Source organism: Platalea leucorodia (genome assembly GCF_965183815.1).
Source record: "Platalea leucorodia genome assembly, chromosome: 3".
Classification (NCBI taxonomy): Eukaryota; Metazoa; Chordata; class Aves; order Pelecaniformes; family Threskiornithidae; genus Platalea; species Platalea leucorodia.
The window spans coordinates 89,820,582-89,842,484 of record NC_138825.1 but is presented as its reverse complement, the minus strand read 5'-3'; the positions used below and the strand labels follow the sequence as shown (position 1 = coordinate 89,842,484).

Here is a 21,903-nt window from a genome sequence, read left to right as displayed (position 1 = left end):
AGAAAGATACGGACTTACTGAAGCGAGGTAAGGGCTAACAAAGGGCTAACAAGGGGCCACGAAGATGACTAAGGGATTGGAGCATCTTTCATATGAGGAGTGGCTGAGAGCTGCCACTGTTCAGCCTGGAGAAGAGAAGGTCCAGGGGGATCATATCAATGTGTACAAATACCTGATGGGAGGGAGCAAAGATGAGAGAGCCAGACTCTTCCCAGTAGTGCCCACTAACAGGACAAGAGGCAACGAGCACAAAATAAAGCGCATGATAATTCCTTCCGAACACAAGAAAATACTTTTTTACTGTGAGGATGGTAGAACACTAGCACAGGTTGCCCAGGGAGGCTGTGGACTCTCCATCCTTGGAGATATTTAAAACCCAACTGGACACGTGGTCCCAGGCAACCTGCTCTAGCTGACTGTGCTTTAGCAGCAGGCTGGACTAGATGATATCAAGAGGTCACTTCCAAACTCAATAACTCTGTGACTCTGTAAATATATTTCTGTTGCACACATTTTTGAAGTGAACAAGCTCATTTACAAAGATTAGTCATTAAGGCATCCTTCAAGACAAACCATTCCAATGTTTTGTAAAACCTCCAAACCGGACATTTTCCACTCTGCTCTTTTTTGGAGGATCTAGATGAAGTAGAAATTTCACTTTCCCTCTTCAGTTTGCTCACTAAGCTTCCTTTTATATATCAACTTCTTTCATTCACTTGAAAGATATTTCAGTCAAATACTGGACAGAAAATACTTCTGAATTAAACATTATCTTGCAGTTTTGGTTGACTCGCCTTCTCTTCTCCTCCCCTCCTCCTTCACACCTTCTTTTCTTTATATTACAATGTAGTATGAATCTGTCTTTCAGCTCGTAGTTCCATGCAATCCATATTACTCTCTTTAAGCTTCTCCCCTTTTTTTCTTTGGCTGTTTTTCAGCCATTGAATACTTTCCAGTTTCAGGTGAAAATAACAATTAGTTTTATTATTATGAGACCTTTGCTTGTTCTGATAAAAATCTTATTATTCAAAACAAAGCTAGCATGATTTCTTTAACAATGAGATTTTCATGTTCATTTTTTATCTTCTTTTTAGAAAACATTAATGACCTTCAGGGAGAATCAATTTTCTGGCTTCTTTCTTTCTATTCTTTTTCTTATTTTTTTAATCCAATTTTACCACCAAGGACAAGTATATATGAACAAATTACACACTGGAGTCATAGCTCCCTTGAGGTATCATTCTGGATTATTGAAGTATAATTATTATAGCACATTGGTCTGCTCTAAGACTTTCACAATACTGTTTAAAACTCCTTCCTTAGAGCAAGGCCACTAAAAAATATGCTGTTAAAACCTAATTATCTGCATTATAAAACAAATTTAGCACTTCACAAAATTCAATGAATGAAAAATAGCATAAATTAGTAGAAATGTAGACAGGTGATAATCAAGAACATAGTTAGAAATGTGCAAGATTCAAAGTTGAGGATCATAGCATGACCTTAAGGTCTGAATGAAACAACCTGAAGTTGCTCAAAATTTTATCAGCTTTATAAGACAAACATCAAGAACTAGCAAAGACTGAAACCAGGTACTTAACACTTCTGCATGAAAACCTTTAATTCAATTGTACTGAGTTAGTGAAAAAAGAAAACTGAAAAAATGTTTGCCTCAGACTTTAAAAACAATCATTCTCCTGGACTTCTCACACTAAAACCCTTTCTGCTTGACAGACAATTTGAACAGATATTTTTCATTCACGGTGAACATTTGCCACTTTTCACTCATTTTGTATCCTGAATTTAAGCATTTTATACAAAATCTTATTGTACTGTGTAGACAAATAAACTCAAAAAAGACTAATCCCAAAAGGGATTTTGATCCCCCAAACCCTTATATTCCTTAGTAAGCCAAATTAAATGAGCATGGTTGTTTGCATGTGCAAGGATTACTTTTATAATGTGACTGATATTACCTACCTTTAATTATTTAAAATCATTAATTTTCCTTTAGCTGACTTTTTAAGATAGGCTTTCTAGTCTTTAAATTTCAAAGATCATTCTAAATTCCTCATTTTTCGCATTACATATATTTATGCACAGTCATAGATACATGTCCACTGTGTATTACACAAAGCCCAAGTAAAGAAAAAAAATGCTTTGCACTTTTCCCTTTGTTTTATTTCTCTGGCTGATCTTCTCTTCCTAACTATAAAACACAAAAAAAGCCTGTTTAGAAGACAGACAGACTGAAAGACAGAAGGAAAGAAAAGCACAGACCTTGAACACCAGGAGTAAAATTAAATTAGTTAACTGCTAGAATCATGAAGCATTAATGAAATAGAACTAGAGAATTTTCCCCTTATGAGGAACATTTATTCAGTGTTAATTAAATTCCTTTATTCAAAATCTATACTCACCCAAGCGTAAAAATATTACATCATATCAATAACTGCAGAGTGTAAGCAAGTACTGCACTATAAGCATCTTTTTCCCCATCTAGTGGAGTGAAGCCCTTAAATCATCTATACTGTTTGAAATCTTCAAAGAAACGACAAAAAACAACAGAAAACCCTCTGCGTGAACCAGCAGCCACAGTTATTAATTCACTTGTCTAATGAATAGCTATCAGAGACTAGCTCCAAGCATTTGCTTGTGAAGTTCACATGCAATAGTGTTAATGAGGAACTTTCAGAGAGTCTGCAATAATTATTTCTCTACAATTCATCCAGCTGGCTGGTTTATTCATTTGCAGTCTAGTTCTGCACCACTGAAGCCAAAGAGAGTTTTGACATTAACTTCAATAGGTTCAGGTCCTTGCCTTCAATGTTAGAGCTATCATCACAAACACTTCAGGTGCATTTCTATAATACGACACAAACTAATTAAAGCAAAGCTGCAGCTACTAAGGGACCACCTCTAGCATTTTTAAGCTTTTAAGATGAGAAACAGCCTCCTAAATATTCAAGTGGACACCCTAAATAGATTGCATGACTTTCAAAACCACTCAGTATTTGTTCATTTGAATGAGAACTCTAGGCAATCCAAAGTACTGGCAATTTTTATTGGAATGACCAAAAACAGATTGGCAAGTCACTTTTGCATAAGCAGAGCAGCATGTGAGACTAAGATAATGTCTTTACATGAAATTCTTTTTCCTGTGACTTGCATCTTCTTCAAGATGATTACCTGGTTATAAAAAAATACTATGGATTATTTTGAGAATTATGTTGGAAGATTGAATCAGGCACTCAGATGTTTTGTAAATTACCTGAATGTAGTTTGGGAAAGGAGTATAATCCAAAAGCGACATTTTCAGGTGTTAGCATTTGCACTTTAATACGTATCAGTACTTTAACCAGGATCAGCACTGCTGTAAAAGAGCCACAGTTGACTTCTGCATTGTTTTGTATTAGGAATGCATGCTTTGCCTTGACAGGAAAGGCTGACATAAAATGATTAGCTAATAAGCGTCACCAGGGTTTTCTTCAGCTTCTGAGCTACACTTAAAAATACGTAAACAGTGTCTCACTTCTGACAGTTCATTTTAACTAAATCACAGGAGCACAGTAATTTCCAGGTGGAATTGGGGCTCTGCTTCATCTAAATCTGGTGTTGTGGATACAACCTTGCTGAACGATAGAGGCCTCAGAAGATGGTCCAAAACCAGGGTAAATGGGAGAATGGTCTCCTCCCAAACTCCTAATGCAGGAGTGGCTTAAAAAAACGTAGAACAAGGTTCAGTAGCTTTTTCAAAATCGATGTTAGCATTAAGTCATATAGCTCAGCATTTCTTATTTGCATACATTAATATCCCATTTCATTTCAAATCTTGTCAAATTTTGGCCTCACCAGTATCCTGGCTCCTCCTAAGAGAGTTCAGAACAGTAGCACATTGCTGGAGCAGTGGGGGACTTCTCAAATTCCAGTTCTGCAACAGCATCAGCACTTGAGCAGAGAAAACTTTATCTGAAATTCATATTTACTTATACGGTTAAATTTCAGTCCCTGAGGATTTATTAGCTACATGGCATGTCACATGGATTTAATTTTATTTGCTCTTGAATTTCTTCTCAAAGAATTCTAGGTCGAATACTTCAAACTGAAAAAAATTCTTAACCTTGTTCACTGGTATGAGAATGAAGTCCAGATTTTAGAAAGAACACTACATGAGAGGGAAAAAAAACAGGTAGAAAATAAAGAGTAAATGAGTAAAAGCTTACAGAACAGGACATTGTAAGTTTTACAGATAGTCACATTCTAAATATCACCTTAAAATAGAAAAAGCAGTCACTTAATGGAATATATCCCCAGGATAACCATGCAGAACAGACACTTTTGATTAATTTAACTAGTCACTAGCTACCGCTCTATAAAAATACAGCTGAAAATGCATTTCCTTTCTGTGGAAGCAGAGAATGCAAGCTGAAATATGAAGGTTTCTGTGTGTTCAGCAGACTTTTTTCTTTTTTTTTAAATAAGTTGATTCTACTTTGTTACAAAGAAGGATATAAAGCCCTGTTATCCCCCTCCCAGCCTCAGTTTTTCCACCTTACCTGAAAAGAGGAAAATTCAACTAGGTAACTGTAAGTACTAGAAGTTAGTTTCTAACCAGTAAAAAATGTAAGAGAATTACAGGGCTGTCTGCTCATAAATGGTATGGAAACAAAGTAAATTGGCATCTAACAGAAATGAGAAAGTAGCATGGAAACTCATCAGTGCAGAAAACCCAAAGTGGTCAACAAAGAGGAAAACAAGGCAGTCCTAGAATTTAATTTCTGAAAAGCTGGCAGATGATGAATGGAATAGACTTTCTATGAAAACACGAAATAAAGAGTAAGCAGCAGGCTCCCTGGTGAATTAAAAAAGAAATGTGTTAGCTAGTCACCTCCCATTACACAATGATAGCAATTTTTTTTGATTCGGTCCGACATCTACATATGAAAATAGAAAATGTGCCAAAGACTGGAGCACCAACAGCAAGGAGAACTTCTATCTAAAACTGAATTATGCAGGCAAATAGTTATTGATAAGAACCAGAACTAGGGTCAGTGGTACTAGTCACAGAAAGTGAGAACATCTGAACAGTACAATGTTCAGTCATTTTTAGGATCATATCTAGGAATGCCAGGCCTTATGGAAGAACTTGGAAGTGGACTGAGCAGCCAAAATAGTCAAATAGCCAAAAAGATTAAAATAATATCTTCACTTGTATAAGTTTGCAGGCAAGATCCTTTTTCATGTAGCCAAGGTGCTTAATTCTCATTTTTTCTTCTATTTTCCTTATAAAATTCAAGCTCACTAAAAGCAACAGAAGGAGTATAGCTCCCTGATCTGTTTCATCAATTCACAATGCCACAGCTCACAAAAATAATGAAGACTGGGAACTGGCATTTTGAAGTAGTGTCTTTCTCTATAGACTATGCTTTTATAGTTTACGTTAGTGATATGGGAATAATTCTTTTATATTTTTTTTCCATGAGGCAGAATCACTTCCTATTTTACTTGTCAAGCTGCCGGGAGACAGATAAAGAAACATTAACCAGAATGCCTGGCGAAAGTCCAAGCAGCAATCACATTCTGCCCACCCAACTCTCCCTGCGATCTCACTCGGCTACAGCATCTCTGGATTCCTGCAAGTTTTTCTGCATACTGTTAAATGGTTGCCAGGTTTCACCTCAAGGCATAACAGCTTTCTGTTGAAGGCTAAATGGTCTCTGCATTTCAGTAGGCTGTGTTAATGCCTACACACCCTTTTGCCCTTCTCTTCCTTCTTCCTGTAGGAGTATTCCACATCTTATTTTGGGAGCACTATAAAATGCATGCGCTAAGATACTTCCTCACGCACCCATGTGTAGAACAGCTTCCTTTAATTCAAAAATAGTGGAGCTATAGTACAAACGAATATTCCCACAACTGATCTTTTTTACTGGTCAAAGCAGCAAGCAACTTAAGAGACGATGGAAACAATCCTGCCCTCTTTGTGGTCTGTCAGAACCGTGCTGGGGTATGTCAATGGGAAGAGCACCAGCCTACTGGAAGAGTGGCTGCTCCATCTTCTCTCTTACACTTCCCTTCAGGTCCTTCCCTGCCTCTGGACAGACAGTGATCTCACCTGTTTCCCCACATCATGTTTCTGCCCATTCTAGCTTCCCTAAAATCCAAACCTAAAGTTTTCTTCCTTAACAAGCAAGAGCTTTCAAGCACTACCATTTGTCATCAGCCACCACCCCCAGATCAAAGACCTATGATTTAAGCACAGAGATTTAGAGCACACTGCTCTCTTTACTGACATTGCAACAGAATGACGGACTTCTACTTCTGAGGGAAGGCAAACTGTATGTTTCTCACTGGAGGCATTACTGACTTCTTCACCAAAAGATCCATTCCAGACTCATTTTCAACTGACAATAAAAAAGGAGAACTTAACAGTCCCCTTCCTTTTCGTCTACCGTGTACTTTATCATAGTCAAGTCATCGATTCAATTATTATGCTCTGGCTTTGCAGACTTCTGTATATTTGTCCATTTGTCTCCCTGAAGACATCATTACCGTTTCCAATTCTTTTAACACATAACACTCTTGAACTGCTCTGAGTGCCTTGGCAACCTGCCCCATCTGCTAATACAGTGCTAGAATTCAGTGACATCCTCCTTCAGGATCCGTCAAAATTTTGTCATTTGTGATAACATCATACCTATTCCAGCCTACAGCTGCAATCCAATAGAGTTGAATACAACTATTTTTAAAGCACCTGTAAATCTACTAAGAAGCACCCTTATAAATACATCTTTTTTCTGCAGAGCTTTCTAGACTTCACAAGTATCTTCAAAGCTTCCGTACAGACTCTCAGCAGAAAAGAACAGCATCATAGCTTTCCATAGCAACACCCATTCACAAAGCACACAGCATAACATCATGAAACTTTAAGGAAAAATTTCCATTATAGAATCATTGCTATCCAACGACTCAGTATTATTTTCAAAGCAACAGCTGTCTATCTAGCTCTATGCAGTTGATAACCAGATTTCTGTACCTTGTTGGCTAGGAGGTTGAAACTTACTCCTCACATAAGTCAATCTATTAATTATGACCTGGAGAGAGCTAAGACTAACTTAGAGAAACCAAGGTTTTGGAGGGAAGCAGCCCTAAAGATATAAATTACCTACAAACCATGTGGAACATGTATAGCATTATTTGGTTTTGCATAGAGCTAAATATTTCTTTTGAGCAGAGCCTGTTTCTCAGTCACAAAGGCAACAGCCTCAGTTAATACACAGAAATGAATGTTCTAAAAGTGTATGGTGCCTCTCACAAGACTCTTCCTTATGTATATATTCAGGTACATAAAACATGGGTATTTGTCTGGTCTCTTTCCATAACACACTCACACTGTGGTGCCTGTTGATAAAGAACACAAACTCTCAGTTTGTGTTTAATAGCACATTGCGGACACAAGTACTGCATAATTAGGATGTAACAGCTACACTTTTAGATATGAAAATTATTTTGGAAAAGCACAACATTCATAATAGAAGCAAACAGGAAATAAAATGAGTGGTATCAATCAGGCATTTTCATTCCTAATTAGTTCTGTCTTCACCCCTTTCAAGCAGTTGATAATATGGGTTATACCAGACTATCTCAACTGGCTTTCTGCAATCAATTTTACATTCACATCTAAACAGCAAATGACATATTTGAGCATGTTTTCTAAGAAAACTGCTATGAAATGTATTACCAGATGCTGATGTTACAGGTGGCTGTTGCTGGGTCCTAGGCAGAGGGAATTGCAGGCAAATGAGTCGATTCCTCTGGCAGATCTCCCCTCAAGCAGCAGGGGACTGTATTTCCAGAGGAAGCACTTCCCTGTGTGCTACATGTATGCTGCTTCTCTCTGGGAGCTCGTGGGGGTTTTGTAATTAAATCTACAACTGTTTAGGATAAGCCCAGGTTCACTCTCTCTGATTTCTTCTCTATTGGAGAACTGTCTTGGAAGAAAAGAAGCATTTAGCTCTTCTGAGAAACTGATGACAAATTTTGAATCTCAGTTTAGGATCACTGCTGGCAAGGTCCTGACTCTCCGTCACTGAGCACTGAAGTAACCATAAAATTTTGTGCTTCCACAAATAAGCTCAGCCCACATTTTTCCCATTCATAGATTCAATTTAGGTTTACATGTGACTGATTTTGTTCTGTTTCAGGCCAATATAAATGGGCAGCTTGTTTCCAGTAGAGGAAATGTAGCCATGCCACATATTAGGTAAGTGAGATAATACCTTCCCATCAGCATCTTCAAAGCAGCACCAAATATCACAAAACCATAGCCTAGAAATGAGAGCCTGTGCTGTAGATATGGATGAGTCACTTATGGGACACATAAGGAGGCAGACGACATTGCTTAATATGCTCCTGCATATGCAGAGCCGAACAGTTCTCAGCTAGCAGACATTATGTTTTAATACAGTTTATGCAGAATCAGTAGCATGAAATATTTTTGGTACAGGTTCAACAAAGACTTCAAAATACTAATGATAGTTCAAGAAAAAAATTGTTCCATTTCAACTTGAAGTCCTAAGAGCTAACGTTAAAAGAAGTGAATAGTCTCAATGTTCAAGAAATACAACTGAACACTCTAGAGATACTTCTAAAAGCTTACAGTGAACACTGAGTAAGATAACCTCAGTGGCATAATAAAAATCAACTTAATGAAGGATAATTCTGTAGCAGACAAGAAAAACAAGACAATAACCTCTTAATTGAACCTAGAAATCTCTATCATTCTGCAAAGAAGTATTCAGATTTGTCTTTGAAACACTAACTCTCTTAATATCACTTGCTCTTGTCAGCATTTGCTCAATATAATTTTATAACTTCTTTCCTAATTATTCTGCAGTGTTTCAGCAGATTTATTATGGCTTTTAGTAAATGGAGACAAACACAAACAAAACCCCCAAATATACACCCATTATATCTTCTTTTATTTTAAAGTCAATGAAATATTTGTATGCATATTTTAAAAAACTACATCTGCTTTCCAAGGACTACATAAGGCTTGGGTACTTATTTTCTATTTAAAATAAATTGTTTGAAATCAAACTTAAAAACTTCCACATAATCATCACTATAAAACAGAAAATTAATCCATCCTGTGTCATCCTGGCAACCTATCTGAGTTAGGCAAAACTAGAAAAAGCACATAGCAGGCTCTTTTATCCTAATCTACAAAAATCAAAACACCTTTAGTTTGGGGGAAATACGAGCAGCCAAAAGAGGCTGACACTAACTACACTTGGTTTCCTCACTGTAGTTTACATTTTGTAAAACCAGCCAGTTAAGGGAAACAAAAATGACTGTATTTCAACAGAGACTGCAAGGTATTTGCAGTGGTTTCTCCATATTACTGTCAATGTTCATTCAGAAGTTTGAGAGACCTAAGCAGTCCTCAAGCTTCAGAGAAACATTAAAAAAATGCTACCTGTCAAAAAAACACCTACAGTATTTAGGAACTCGTCTGTTGTCTGCAAAATATTACAGAGCATACATATTCAAATCTATAATTCACTTTGTGGGAGATCCTCACTGAGCAAGTAATACAAACTTTTTAAAATGTTTAAAAAGATAATAAGCTATTTTACTGCATAAATTGACTTATTTATTTTTCCTTTCTGGGACAGTTTAATAAAAGACATGCTATTTTGAAAGCCATTCCTTCCCTCTTGATATTTTCATTTCTTATATCACTATTTCTGAAATCACTTTGAACCAAAGTATCTCCTTGTCCTGTCTTTGCTGCTGTTTGACAGTGTTCCAAAGGAGTGGAGTCCAACTTACTTAAAAAAATCTGTGCAACTTCTCCAGCTCCAAATGCCCAGAAGGGAACAAAACGAGGAGCTGAGCTGAGCAGGTTTTTCTAAATTTTACTCAACTGTTTGCTTCAAAAAGGATTGTCAGAAAACACATGTGCATCTGCAAGTGTCCTCTCTCTTCAGCTAACTTCTTTTTCAGATAAACAAGTTTGAAAGTCCTATACGCACACATAAAAGTATCAATATTAAAAAACACTGAATATCAAGGCACACTTCAGTTCAGATCATCTGTAGACCTGAGAGAAAGCAGTAATTTTGTATGTTGCCTTCTGTGAGTCTTTTGAGTACTTTTGATACTCGTATACTAGAACCATTAAACTATAATGAATACTGTATTTATTCATTCTTATGTTTTCTGAGCAACTTGCTACTTTATAGCTAAACCTGTCACTTTTAGGAAGTTTTCTGCACTTGATTAAAAGACTGTAAATGACAGAGAACTTGATAGGCTGCTCTATGAGAAACTTTTTTTCCCTCCTTTTTTTGGAAGCAATGTAACTGCAAAATGAGTTTTTCCTTCAGAGACACCTCTAGGAATGCTTATTGCAACAACAGAATGAACACTTTTTGTTTTTTCCTAAACACTGGCTCTACTTCTGTTAACCGAAGTCGACAGTGTGCTGATAAGCTATCAGTGGCACTGGGTGCAGCACCAAAGAATATCAAGGGCTATTTCAAACAAAATTTTGAAATTGCTCAGCAGTTCTTAATCACAATCTTCTTTCAATTTCATGCAACTGCGAAAGTAAAAATAAAACCGTGATCTATTTAACTCTGAGAACTGTTACAGTTTGTGGTCTTGTGAATAGTGCCTTGATACGGGACATAAAATGCCTGGTTTCCCACAAAAACAGCAGTGAGAGAGAATGTGCTGAACAGCCCCATACATCATCATAAGAATTCAATATCCAGGACATTTTCTGTTCACTCTGCTTGAATTCAGAGAAAGATGAGATAGGGTTAGCAAAACACAGCAGAGATTACTTGTCAGTTTAAAGCATCTCCCCATGTTAACTGTTCTGCATTGTAGGCTCTAACGTACCAACTCATCCTCCCAGACCATGCTGAGAAGTAGCAGCTGAACAGTTCAGTGATAAAGTATACAATAACTCAAGTGGCTGCTAGCTACAAGTGCTTGCAAGTATTAAGAATAATACACAAAGTCAAGCCCAACCGTCCCTAAAGCAAAGGGCTGACAGTTCAGGTGGGTGGAGAGCCAGATAGATCAAGAGCGTAATAAGGTAACACAGCTTTCTACACAGTGTAACGGAGCTGAACAGAGCGCGGCAAAACAATGCTCAGAGCAAAAGCAAGCTAAGAAATGTTTTAATCTTTTCTAGTAGCCAACTCCTCTCTCCCTTCTTACCGCTTTCTGCATTGTTCCAGGATAAATACCAAGTGCCTCAGTCAATCCTATTCCCTTGATCCGAGACACCCTTAGTATGGGCGAGGGATTACAAACCTGAGAAGGTGCAAGTCAGGGCTGCAAATCCATGTTCTCCAGTAAACCTGGAGGCAGCCATCAACCAGCAAGAATTTGTCTCTACCCACTTTGGTCCCTCAAGAGCTTCCAGGCTCAGGCTTGCTAAGATACAACACTCTACAGTCCACCAGAACATCATCAGTGTAACGGCACAGGTAAAAGGAGAGATGAGCCAAGGACAATCTAGCACCCAGGATCAACAGCCTGGGAAGCTTAAATGCTGGCTGCAGTGAGCACCGATCCCCTTAAACTCAGCAGAGAGCTATGTAACATAGTCTGCTGCTGTTCCTCTCCTCCAGGCTGCTCCAGTAGTGTAAATCACACTGAAAGATCTTCACAGGGTCAAAATGGAATTGAAAAGTGATTTCAAATATTATGTTACTAAGCAGTAGCACACCGTTGGAAAATAAAATGTAATTTATGTCTCAGCACAGATATGGAGTCTGCTAAGCTAGTCCCAGAGAGCACTTCTAGAGCACAAAGCAGAACAGAGTTTATTACAGAGATGATTAGCAACTAAGCGTATTTCCTTCGTGTGCTTTTTACAACCTAAACATCATCCAATGCATATGTATACCAACTAAAATTTTGGCTTGTCAACACTGCAATGTTGTAGTATAATAGAGAGAGAGGGTAAATACAGCCTCAAAAACCACAGAGGTATGGCTGAGATAATTTCTGTCTACCTAATTACAAACAACTGGATGTTTTAAAGCTATACTGATAGGATCTCAGGAGTTAAACTGTAACTTTTAGATCACTACATATACAGCTGCCTGTTAGATGCATTTTAAAATATTGTATCAGAAGACAAAAAATGCACCAGTGGAAATTAGTGGTCCATTTAGCTCCACACCACATGTCCAACAGCGGGATCACTTATGAAAGGAGAAAACTCTGCCACTTTCTAGCAGAGTTTCCTCTTCTCACTCCCCCAGCATTCAGATGCCAGCGTTCAGCTGCGAGAGCCTGGCCTCCTGTAGAACAAGACTGCCACATGTGGATAACAGGAAACTCTGAGATTGTTTTCAGTTCAAATACAAGGATTATTGCAATATAGAATTACTTTTATGTTTTTCTAGACCACTGCAGGTCTACCACAAAAGAAAACAAAACTAGTTTTTGTCATTTTGCCATTGCTCCATTAAGACACATGAAATATCAGTTTTCAGTTAGTGCCCTTTTATTATTCCGTTTGACTCACAATCCTCAGTATTTTGGATGCAGAGGGATCTTACGCTCAGGCAATAGCACAATTTAATATCATTATTCAAGTTCTCTGCAGATCTTGCCAACTTTTTCCAAGAAAAATACAGAAAAACTAGAACATGTAATTCTAGTATTTGCTGTAGAGAAAGTGAACATGAGTACAAAGAAACAAGCCAGAAAAAAAGCCTGATAAGGCTGACAGCCCATTGTAAAGCATCGGACAAAAAGCTTGGGCAAACTTTCTTTCTGCTTCAATGGATTCCCAAACTGAGATCCAAACAAGGTTCGCAAGGATAAAAATAAATAAAGCAATATTTCCCTGGACAGTGTGTGCCCTCCAGGACAAATACTTGGTGATACTGACTGTCTGGCAAGGAGAGTGAAATTTGGAGCCTGAAATTTATCAAAACAGCCATTTTCCTTTCCTCCCACTTGGAAAAATATAACATTATCTTACCAGAGTGGGTTTCACAACTTGGGTTTTTTGAAAACTATGAATTTTTGCCTTTCTTGTTGCTGTGAGAGCACAGACACTGGGAATCAGCTCAAAATGTAGTATCTTCAGCCTAAAATCATGTTCGCAACCAAGAATGGACATTGTCACATCACCTACTTTGGCACACAAGCGGGCAAACTAAGATCTGCCCAGGCAGTGCTGGAAAACGCCGTCCCCCACAGTACTTCACTTCAGCAAAGCCTGCGACGTTTGCTTTTAGCGATTCCACTGAAATTTCAGTTTGAAAGGCCGCGCATGGGGCCTTCCCACCCGATGGCCGACACAACCCTACTCCTGACTCGCTTCCAGGCCATGTATGGTGGGTCTCTAGGGCGACGGTTCATTTCCAGAGACAGCCTCGTGAAGCTAAAATGACCCGGGAGCAATCAAGCACAAGCATGGAGAGTCTGACAAGGAAAAAGAAAAGTCTGGTGTTTTGTATACTCTGAGGTAAAAACGTTTCCTGAGTTTACCGATTCATATCTGCACCAGTTGACAGTCACTTATCACTTCCTATCTCTACCCAGATGTAGAAATCAAAGGAAATCCTAAGTGCACAACCTGGGACCAAGTACGCACAGAAACAAGACAGGGCGAGGAATACATCCTCCTGCATTAGACAACCAAAATGTTCACTTTTTAATAGGAAGCATTGACTATTCAACTGCATGGATAACTAGTACTGGGCAATCCTTGAAACTTGTAATTTTTACGATCTCGCTCTGCCAGCGTCCAGGTGATTCTTCAATTTTATGGCCTTTGAATGTACAACCCAATAACAATTCTGACCTTGGGTATTGAAATATCATGTTGAAACTATCAATGGCTGCTGCCGTACCTGAGAGTTCACTAGTGCACAGACTCCGTTTCCAAGCTCACAAGATGCAAAGGGAGCAGACAATGCAGGTGCATACTTATTTCCTAACATCTAGACTTGTTTTCAGCAGTTGTACATCAGTGTAACTCTATCAAAACCAATTACTTGATTTTGGTTTAATGATCATTTTCTTTCTGGCTACAAACTCTATTTTTCAGTAAACTTAACTCAGGAACACTGACTAAATGTGCCTTAACAACAAACTGGGAGTATGGACAAATAGAAGCTACCAAATTTCATGCTATAAACTGTTTAGGACACTCAGTCCCACTAAGATGATGATTCTTCTATAGCCGTCAAAACAAACATGGATTCAGGTATGCTTACTGTTCAACAGCTGGTTACTTTAGATTTGCATCAATACACAACTGATGCGCTATATAACTACAAGGGAAGACAGAAGCATCATAAAAAGATTGAGTTGACATGTATCATCATGAATTGAGATGTCTGTGTATTTAATTTGTAAAAATCGTACATTTCAGACACATGATAAATACAAATCACAATTTAACATGCCTGCAACGATGTTTTCTTAGGAAAATTTCTGTGACTGCTGAGATTTAGCAGCAACATACAGAAGAACACTGGACAAAACTGTAAATGCTTCACTCCTAATTTTACAGGTTTTCACCACTGGAAATATTTATTTTTTAGCTGAGGATTTTTTTTTTTTTCTGAACCCAAGAAGATTTTATATAATGATTCTAGCTACTCCAGCCTGTTTGATGAAATTTCTTTAAACATCTAATTTAATTTAAACAGTGATTCACTGTTTAAAAATCCAATGACATTTCCTACCTTGGTCTACATTTAATACAACTGAAAGAAACTGAGCATGACAAGAAGTTCTCCGTTGCTATATTTAATATAATGGAGAGTCATGCAACTACAGAAGATAAACCTTTACTCTAAAAGGGTTTATGTGCCCCAGGGATCTCTCTTTTTCCTAGAAATAACACCTTTATATCGAAACAGCAGCTGTTCCTTACCTGAAAAGAGTTCATGCATCGAAGTGAAGGTGGCAGAGAGGCAGTACTCAAACCGAGTATCAGCAGTAATTCCAAACATGTTTCTGATGGAAACTTTATAGGATGAACTCCAATATCATTTTCCCATGCATCAGCAAGGCTATAAAGTAAAAAAAACCCCTTTTAAATTATCTTAAAATATACCTAAAACCCAAGTTTCAAATAAATATTAGAATGTGTCATAGTATTGTGATAAAAGATTCTCTTCACATTTTCCCTGTACGAGTCATGGATAAGTGTGTTTTACCAGAAATACAAGGTGCATTTACAGTACCTTATCCGTACCACCAATCTTACAAAAAGCTACATAATGTGAAAGGAAAATCTAGCATACATTAGAGCAATCCACTCATGTTTCTAATTCAAAGTTTGAATAGTTCTGAACAAAATCTCATCTGCCGCTGGCAATTTCCCATCACATAGCGTTTTTACATATAGAGCATTCTACATAGAACATAATGCCTCCACTTTTTATATTGTTTCTAGTAAGAAAAATGTCCTTTCACTTCTGAAAAGACAGGAGGTCAGACGTGATTTTCAAAACTGATGTTTATGATGCTCTCAGTGCATCCTTACTAGCAGTCTATACCAAGCAAAAACTCAATCCCATTTCATTTTATACAGCTTTCTGCTTTAGACGTATTAAAAGAATTAAGATTTTTAGAGCTAGTCATAAAAGCAACATTCTGAAAGCACATTTCTATAAACTGTTCCTACTACCACATGCTGAAGAACAAGATTAGTTCAACAAGATTAACTCAAAACACAAGAATGTTCCACTTCCCATTGTTCAGGCTTGTTTCCTCCTTAATGCACAAATTGTCACACTGATCAGTGATCCAGTTAGTTTAATAATTTTATCTGAGCAGTTAGTATCAGATACGCCAGAGCAAGACAGACGCCAATTATTCTCAGCAGATCTGAGAGCACTGCTTTGGAAGACGATGCTTGCTACCCTTCTATGTCCAAGACTTCACGATTTCAATAAATAATTTTAGCATCAGCTTTCACTTTCAAATTCCTCCAGCACTTCTGGAAATATATTACTCTGACTGAACAGCCGCTTGTGAACATATCAGCTTGTTTTAATGTCCTATCTAGAAAGAGCTGCATTTTTTTTAAGCACCTAAAAGAGCAGGCATCACCCCAACATTCACCGTAGTGAAAAATGAGCAAATACTCTCTTCACAATATCTGTGTCCTTCTGGATGATTCTCATTCCCTCAACTCTCCCAAAAGCAACGATTCCCTGTAAAGTCCTGCTTCTTAGGTATAAGCTTGCATATGCACTTTCTGTACATATGTTTCCATTATTAACTCTACCTATCACCCTCTTAGCTCTTCTAGAAGATGTTATACTTAGGATAATTTACACATCTTTCTTCAAACAGTAGATGTATTTTCACTTTCTTACCTCCAATTGTCTTAAATTAGCCTCTTCAATTTTAACTGCTTTTCTTTCCTAACTTTTACATTTTCTCCTCCTTCCTCATTTATCTACGAGTATGTAAGAATCCACTTGTGCTTCCATATGCAGAAGCAAGACCCATAATGCACACAAGGTCAGCAGGGATTCCATCTCCTTAAAAAAACAGGAGTGCCAGGAGAGGTAGCCATGACTGGTCCAGAGATTCTGTAAAGGCTCCAGGAGGAACGTCTAGCTGAGCTGGTTTTGGCTGGGAGAGAGTTAACTTTCTTCATAGTAGCTAGTATGGGGCTATGTTTTGGATTTGTGATGAAAAGTGTTGGTAATACAGAGATGTTTTTGCTATTGCTGAGCAGTGCTTACACAGAGTCAAGGCCTTTTCTACTTCTCACCCCACCCCACCAGTGAGCAGGCTGGGGGTGCACAAGAAGTTGGGAGGGGGCACAGCTGGGACAGCTGACCCCAACTGACCAGAGGGATCTCCCACACCATATGACATATAAAGCTGGGGGAAGAAGAAGGAAGGGGGTGAACACGTTCAGAGTGATGGTGTTTTGTCTTCCCAAGCAACCATTACGTGCGATGGAGCCCTGCTTTCCTGGAGATGGCTGAACACCTGCCTGCCGATGGGAAGTAGTGAATGAATTCCTTGTTTTGCTTTGCTTGCGTGTGCAGCTTTTGCCTTCCCTATTAAACTGTCTTTATCTCAACCCAGGAGTTTTCTCACTTTTACCCTTCCGATTCTCTCCCCCATCCCACCAGGGGGGAGTGAGCGAGCGGCTGTGTGGTGCTGAGTTGCCGGCTGGGGTTAAACCATGACGCTAGCTCTAGATGATGAGCACTGAGCAACCAGTAACCGAGGAGTCTTGTTAACTGTAATCCAGAATTGAGTTTTATATTTCATTATCATTTGGTAACTTCATTTCCACACATAATTAGAAACTTACTTTTATATGTTCCTTACAAGGTCTTTGTTTGACATTTTTTACAATCTTGTCTGGTGATACAGGCAAATTTAGGTGAAGCTAGCAAAATTGGGGCTTTCAATTTTTCAGAAATCAGCAAGTCTAAACAAAGCACTGTGCAGGCACCTTCAAACACAGCTACAGAGTTTGGAGACTGGAGGTGATATGCTAAGGTTCTGGGTCTTGGGGAGGTGTTTCCACAGATCAACACTCTCTCTGCAAAGAAAATTTTCAGAACTCCAAGCAATATTCAAAACATCACAACTTACTTCAGTACCCTGATTCTATTCTTGTGATTTGACTTGAGGATTTTTTGGAGCTGCCTCCTTAAAGTCCAACTCTTATAGCCCTGACACTGCACTAGGGCTTTTTTTTTTTTTTTGTGGCTGTTGGTTTATCTGGGGTAAGACTGTTTGGGTAAAGACATCTAGTTTAATTATATTGCAATTTTTGTTTATTAATGGCCCAGTTATTAGTATTTCCTGAAACAATTCCAGTGTTTTCCCTTACTACAAACAAACCATGTGTGTCCTAGCACTTACTGCCAGGAACACTCATGTTAGGAATTAGTCTTTACAACTTGTCCTTTCGCAGCATTTAACATAAGTGGTTGTGGGAAGTCACTGCGTTATTAGATCATGTCTCTCTGTTCTTCTTTACCCCTATTACTCTTGGGAGTATTTTTCCATAATCTTCATTGTAGAGGAAGAAGAAAAACAGCTATGCTTAAAACAAAAGCAAAACAAAACACAACAAAAATCCTGGTTTTCCACCTTAGTTTCACAGAACCTTTCTGTATAAGGAGAGTTGTCCAGCTTCCAGTACAGGAGAGGAGACTTTGCTTTCTGTTTACTGAAAGAGGCAGATTGGCTGATAGTGCTCCTCGGGAGAGTGAGCACCCACAGAGGGCAACTCAGTCCATCAGCTCAGTGCTTCCTCCCAGACCAATCCCAAATGCCCACAGTCTGAGCTGGCTGAGAGTTCCTCAGCCATGTAAACAAAAGTGTGTTTTGCTCTCCTGATAAGAAAAAAAAGAGTAAAGAAAGAGAATATGAAAATAAGAGTAATTCAATTTGACATTAAGATAGGGAAAATTGTCAGAAGGAGTTTTTGGGAGGGCTGAGGAAGAATACGGGAAAGAAACCAGAAAGACTCAGATGTGCGCATGGTAACTTTGGATGTAGACAGGACTTTGCATGTGCTCTCTTCCCCTGCTCCCTAATACCTTTACTCAACAATGAATTCTTGCTTCTAAGCTTCCCTTGAGAGAAAGCAGGCTGGGCCAAGCTTGCTCCTTTTATGAGTAAAAGCAAGAGCCAGCATAATTACCAGAGAGCACTGCACAGCTTGCTATGCTGGCTGAAAGGAGTAAGCGGGAGGTAAAACAGATTAGCTGGAGGAAGGTGAGGTTAACAAGAGAAATAATGCTATTTTATGTTCTTCCTTCCACAAACACTCAACTTTTCTACGTTGCAAAGAAGCCTTGAGATTCTGGACTTCCCAGTCTGACAAAAAAAATTATGACCCTCAGTATCAAATAAAATTCATAAATTCGACACAGATTCCCTAAGCCATCACAGGGCGCAAGACTGCATCTACTTCGGGCTGACTTTATGACAGGTAAAAATCTCACCACTACATATTGACCTTGACAGTGTTTGAGGGAGTTGTGAGTCAGCTTTAGAAACCAGGCTTTAAAACAATACGATGTAGTAAAACATACTCAGTAAAATGGTCCAAACTAGGAGCATGCTCTGAGTTAAGAAAAGGACATGTCAGAGTGAATTTTTTCACAGGACATTAAATCCACCTCTGTAAATCATCATCATCATCCAGTTTTGCCTGCCAGTGATCTCACCAACAGGAAAACCCAAATCATTCTAAGCATCCTGTCTGTCACTCCATCCTTCCCATTTTCTCTTCTAATTTCTTTATCCCCCCCTTCCTCAGAACTTTTAAACCTTTCAGCCTATTTCAACCAAATTCTCTTAAGAAAGATCTCAAATATATTAGGTTTCGGGAAGTTTCATGTTTTCCTGAAAATCAATGTCTGAGTAGTGAGAAGAAATCCACATTAGTTACTCCACAGAGAAAAGCTGCTGTTGGAGCTCAGCAACATATATATCGGATAATCAAGTGATGTTTACCTGGGACAATATTAGCATAAACTCAATAATATGACCTTTCTATCTAGCAAAACCAATTACTATAACCAAAGTAAACATGTTCTTCACAGCCTACCATACTCCCTGACGAGCGAGCCAAATTGAGAGACTTGGTGCTTTTACTTAAATTTTCTGGGTTCAGGACAACTGGAAAAGAAAACTTCTTAAGTTTTGGGGCAGGAAGAAGGATTGGTGATAATGGAACTGGTCCCCAGTAAGAGCAAGAGTCAGAGCTCTTCCCAGTGTTAAACAAACTTGAGTTGCAGCCTCTGCAGATTAAAATGACACAAACTCACCCCTTCTATTCCATCTACAAGATATACATTATTCTCATCCATGAAAACACAATAAACAGACATAAGATTAAAAGATATAATTAAAACCTTCATATAACTTTCTTTTTGAGGAAGACAGAACCACATGTGATGAATGCTAATCAAACTGTTTAATATATTTCTGGCATACATTTCAGAACTGAACTGAAGTAGTACAGAAAGTGAACAGAGCAAAATACCACTCAAGGGGGAAGATACTTGGCTACTGTGCTAGATGCTGATATGAAATAACTATGTGCTATGTGCTAAACTGTCAGAATGGAGCATTCAAAACAAGTAAGAAATAAAGATGAAAGGCTGAGACTATCTTCCCCTTTGTCCTTTTCAGTGCTTTCTGTAAGGAATGAATTGTTTGAAGGAGAAATTTAAAGCATGATATGATTGTCATGTTCGCATAACCAGGCAAAGAAATACAGCTAAGGAAAGTAAAATTCCTATAGTGACATGTGAAAGATGTTTTAAAAAATGAAGTGCTATTTTCAAAGCTGTTTAGCTGATAATAATGGGAAATCCAGGGAAATTTAGATTTCTTTAAAAAAACAAAAAATCAGCAAATGTTATCTAAAATTCAACCAATTAATTCTGAAAGCAGAGACAAGAAAAACTTGAAAACAACTACTCACAAAAGACTAAAGATAAGGCAACTACTTCTCTGGCAGAAGTAATTGATCACAATGTTTTCAGATAAGCACACTTGATTCACTGTGCATCAGAGAATAGTATTTCTCCACTGCTTATTATGGAATTGATCCCAATGAATTGCTAAAATGCCTACATAAGTCAGAGTAACATTTGAAAATTGTGTCCTTAAAAGCAAGGTTTAAGACACCAAAATCATGAAATACATTTATTTCATAATTCCTTGATATAAGTACTAGCAAGCAAACACAGTCATCCATCAGGTTGTGGAACCCACCCATAGTGCCCTAAGTTTTCATGAAAAACACAACATTCATGGCACGTCAGTGGAGCAAGAGAAATCTTTGTATTTCAAAACCAGGAAAAAATTATAAGGATTCTCACAAGATTTTGAAAAACTGGACCGGACTTCTCACTAGATTGTATTTCTTTCAAAAAAAGCCTCCTCCATCAGTGCCAAGGCCATTTATCAGTAGTAATCACCCTCCATCTTGCATGATATTCCCATCAAAATGCAACTGTCTCAGCAACAGATAAATTAAGTCTGCTTTTGAAGAGGAAGACGTAAACCCCTTTTTCCTTTCCAGAGCACTCCCATCACCACCTCTGATTTACCAGGCTACTTCTATAACTACATTAACCTAGGGTAGTCTACAGAGATCAAAACTGGAATATGAAAAAGCTCTTACTCAGGGCACTACTCAGCATGGCTACCAAGGCACTGGATTAACTTGATTAGTTATGATCTAAGTAAATGTGCTCTGTATTTAGGGCCCCAAATGCTGTGAAACCCTTGAAGGAGATTACTATATTAGCTATGGCTTCAGTGTTTTGCTGAATCAAGGCCGTGCTGAAGAATCCAATATAAAAGCGGACAGAGGCTCAGCCTTGACTCTGAGAGTTCACTGAATGTTGTTAAAGCTGCCCTTTCCACGAGCTACAGCACTGACATAAATGAGAGATGACTTTATTGAATCAAAGGACAAACCTGCTAAATTAAATAACTATTTGTAAAAATGATTTAATCTAAAAACAATTCTAAATTATGGTTGATGATCTGTCTATATACTTAATATACCAGGAGGCTAAGTTATTTATACTTTTAATTATCCTTGCAGTGATCTAAAAATGACATAAAAATCAATGCATGCTCATTAGCTACTAAACTCTTGCCAAAATTTAAATAATAAGGAACACTAAGAAGTACAGTGCTTCCACAGCCTACAGCAAATTCCTTTGGAAAAAAACCTTTCTTTACAGAATCACTGCTTCCCTCCTAAAATAAACATCTGCAGTCTTGTTCTAATGCCATTCATTATTCATCCTCAATAGCTGGGAGTGTCAAGTGAGGTTTCTAAGGAAATCTTCCCTGGGATCTTTACTAGTTGCATGGTATCCCAAACCAACA

The 21,903-nt window shown here is 38.1% G+C and overlaps 1 protein-coding gene across 1 annotated transcript in view; it reads right to left on the bottom strand.

The window, feature by feature from the left end:
• UBE3D (ubiquitin protein ligase E3D) overlaps nucleotides 1–21,903 on the bottom strand; it is an 83,556-nt gene that overhangs the window by 17,787 nt on the left and 43,866 nt on the right. Inside the window, exon 9 of the mRNA XM_082305980.1 lies at nucleotides 14,927–15,065. Coding sequence (XP_082162106.1) covers nucleotides 14,927–15,065 — 139 coding nt within the window. The remainder of the gene's footprint in view (nucleotides 1–14,926; nucleotides 15,066–21,903) is intronic.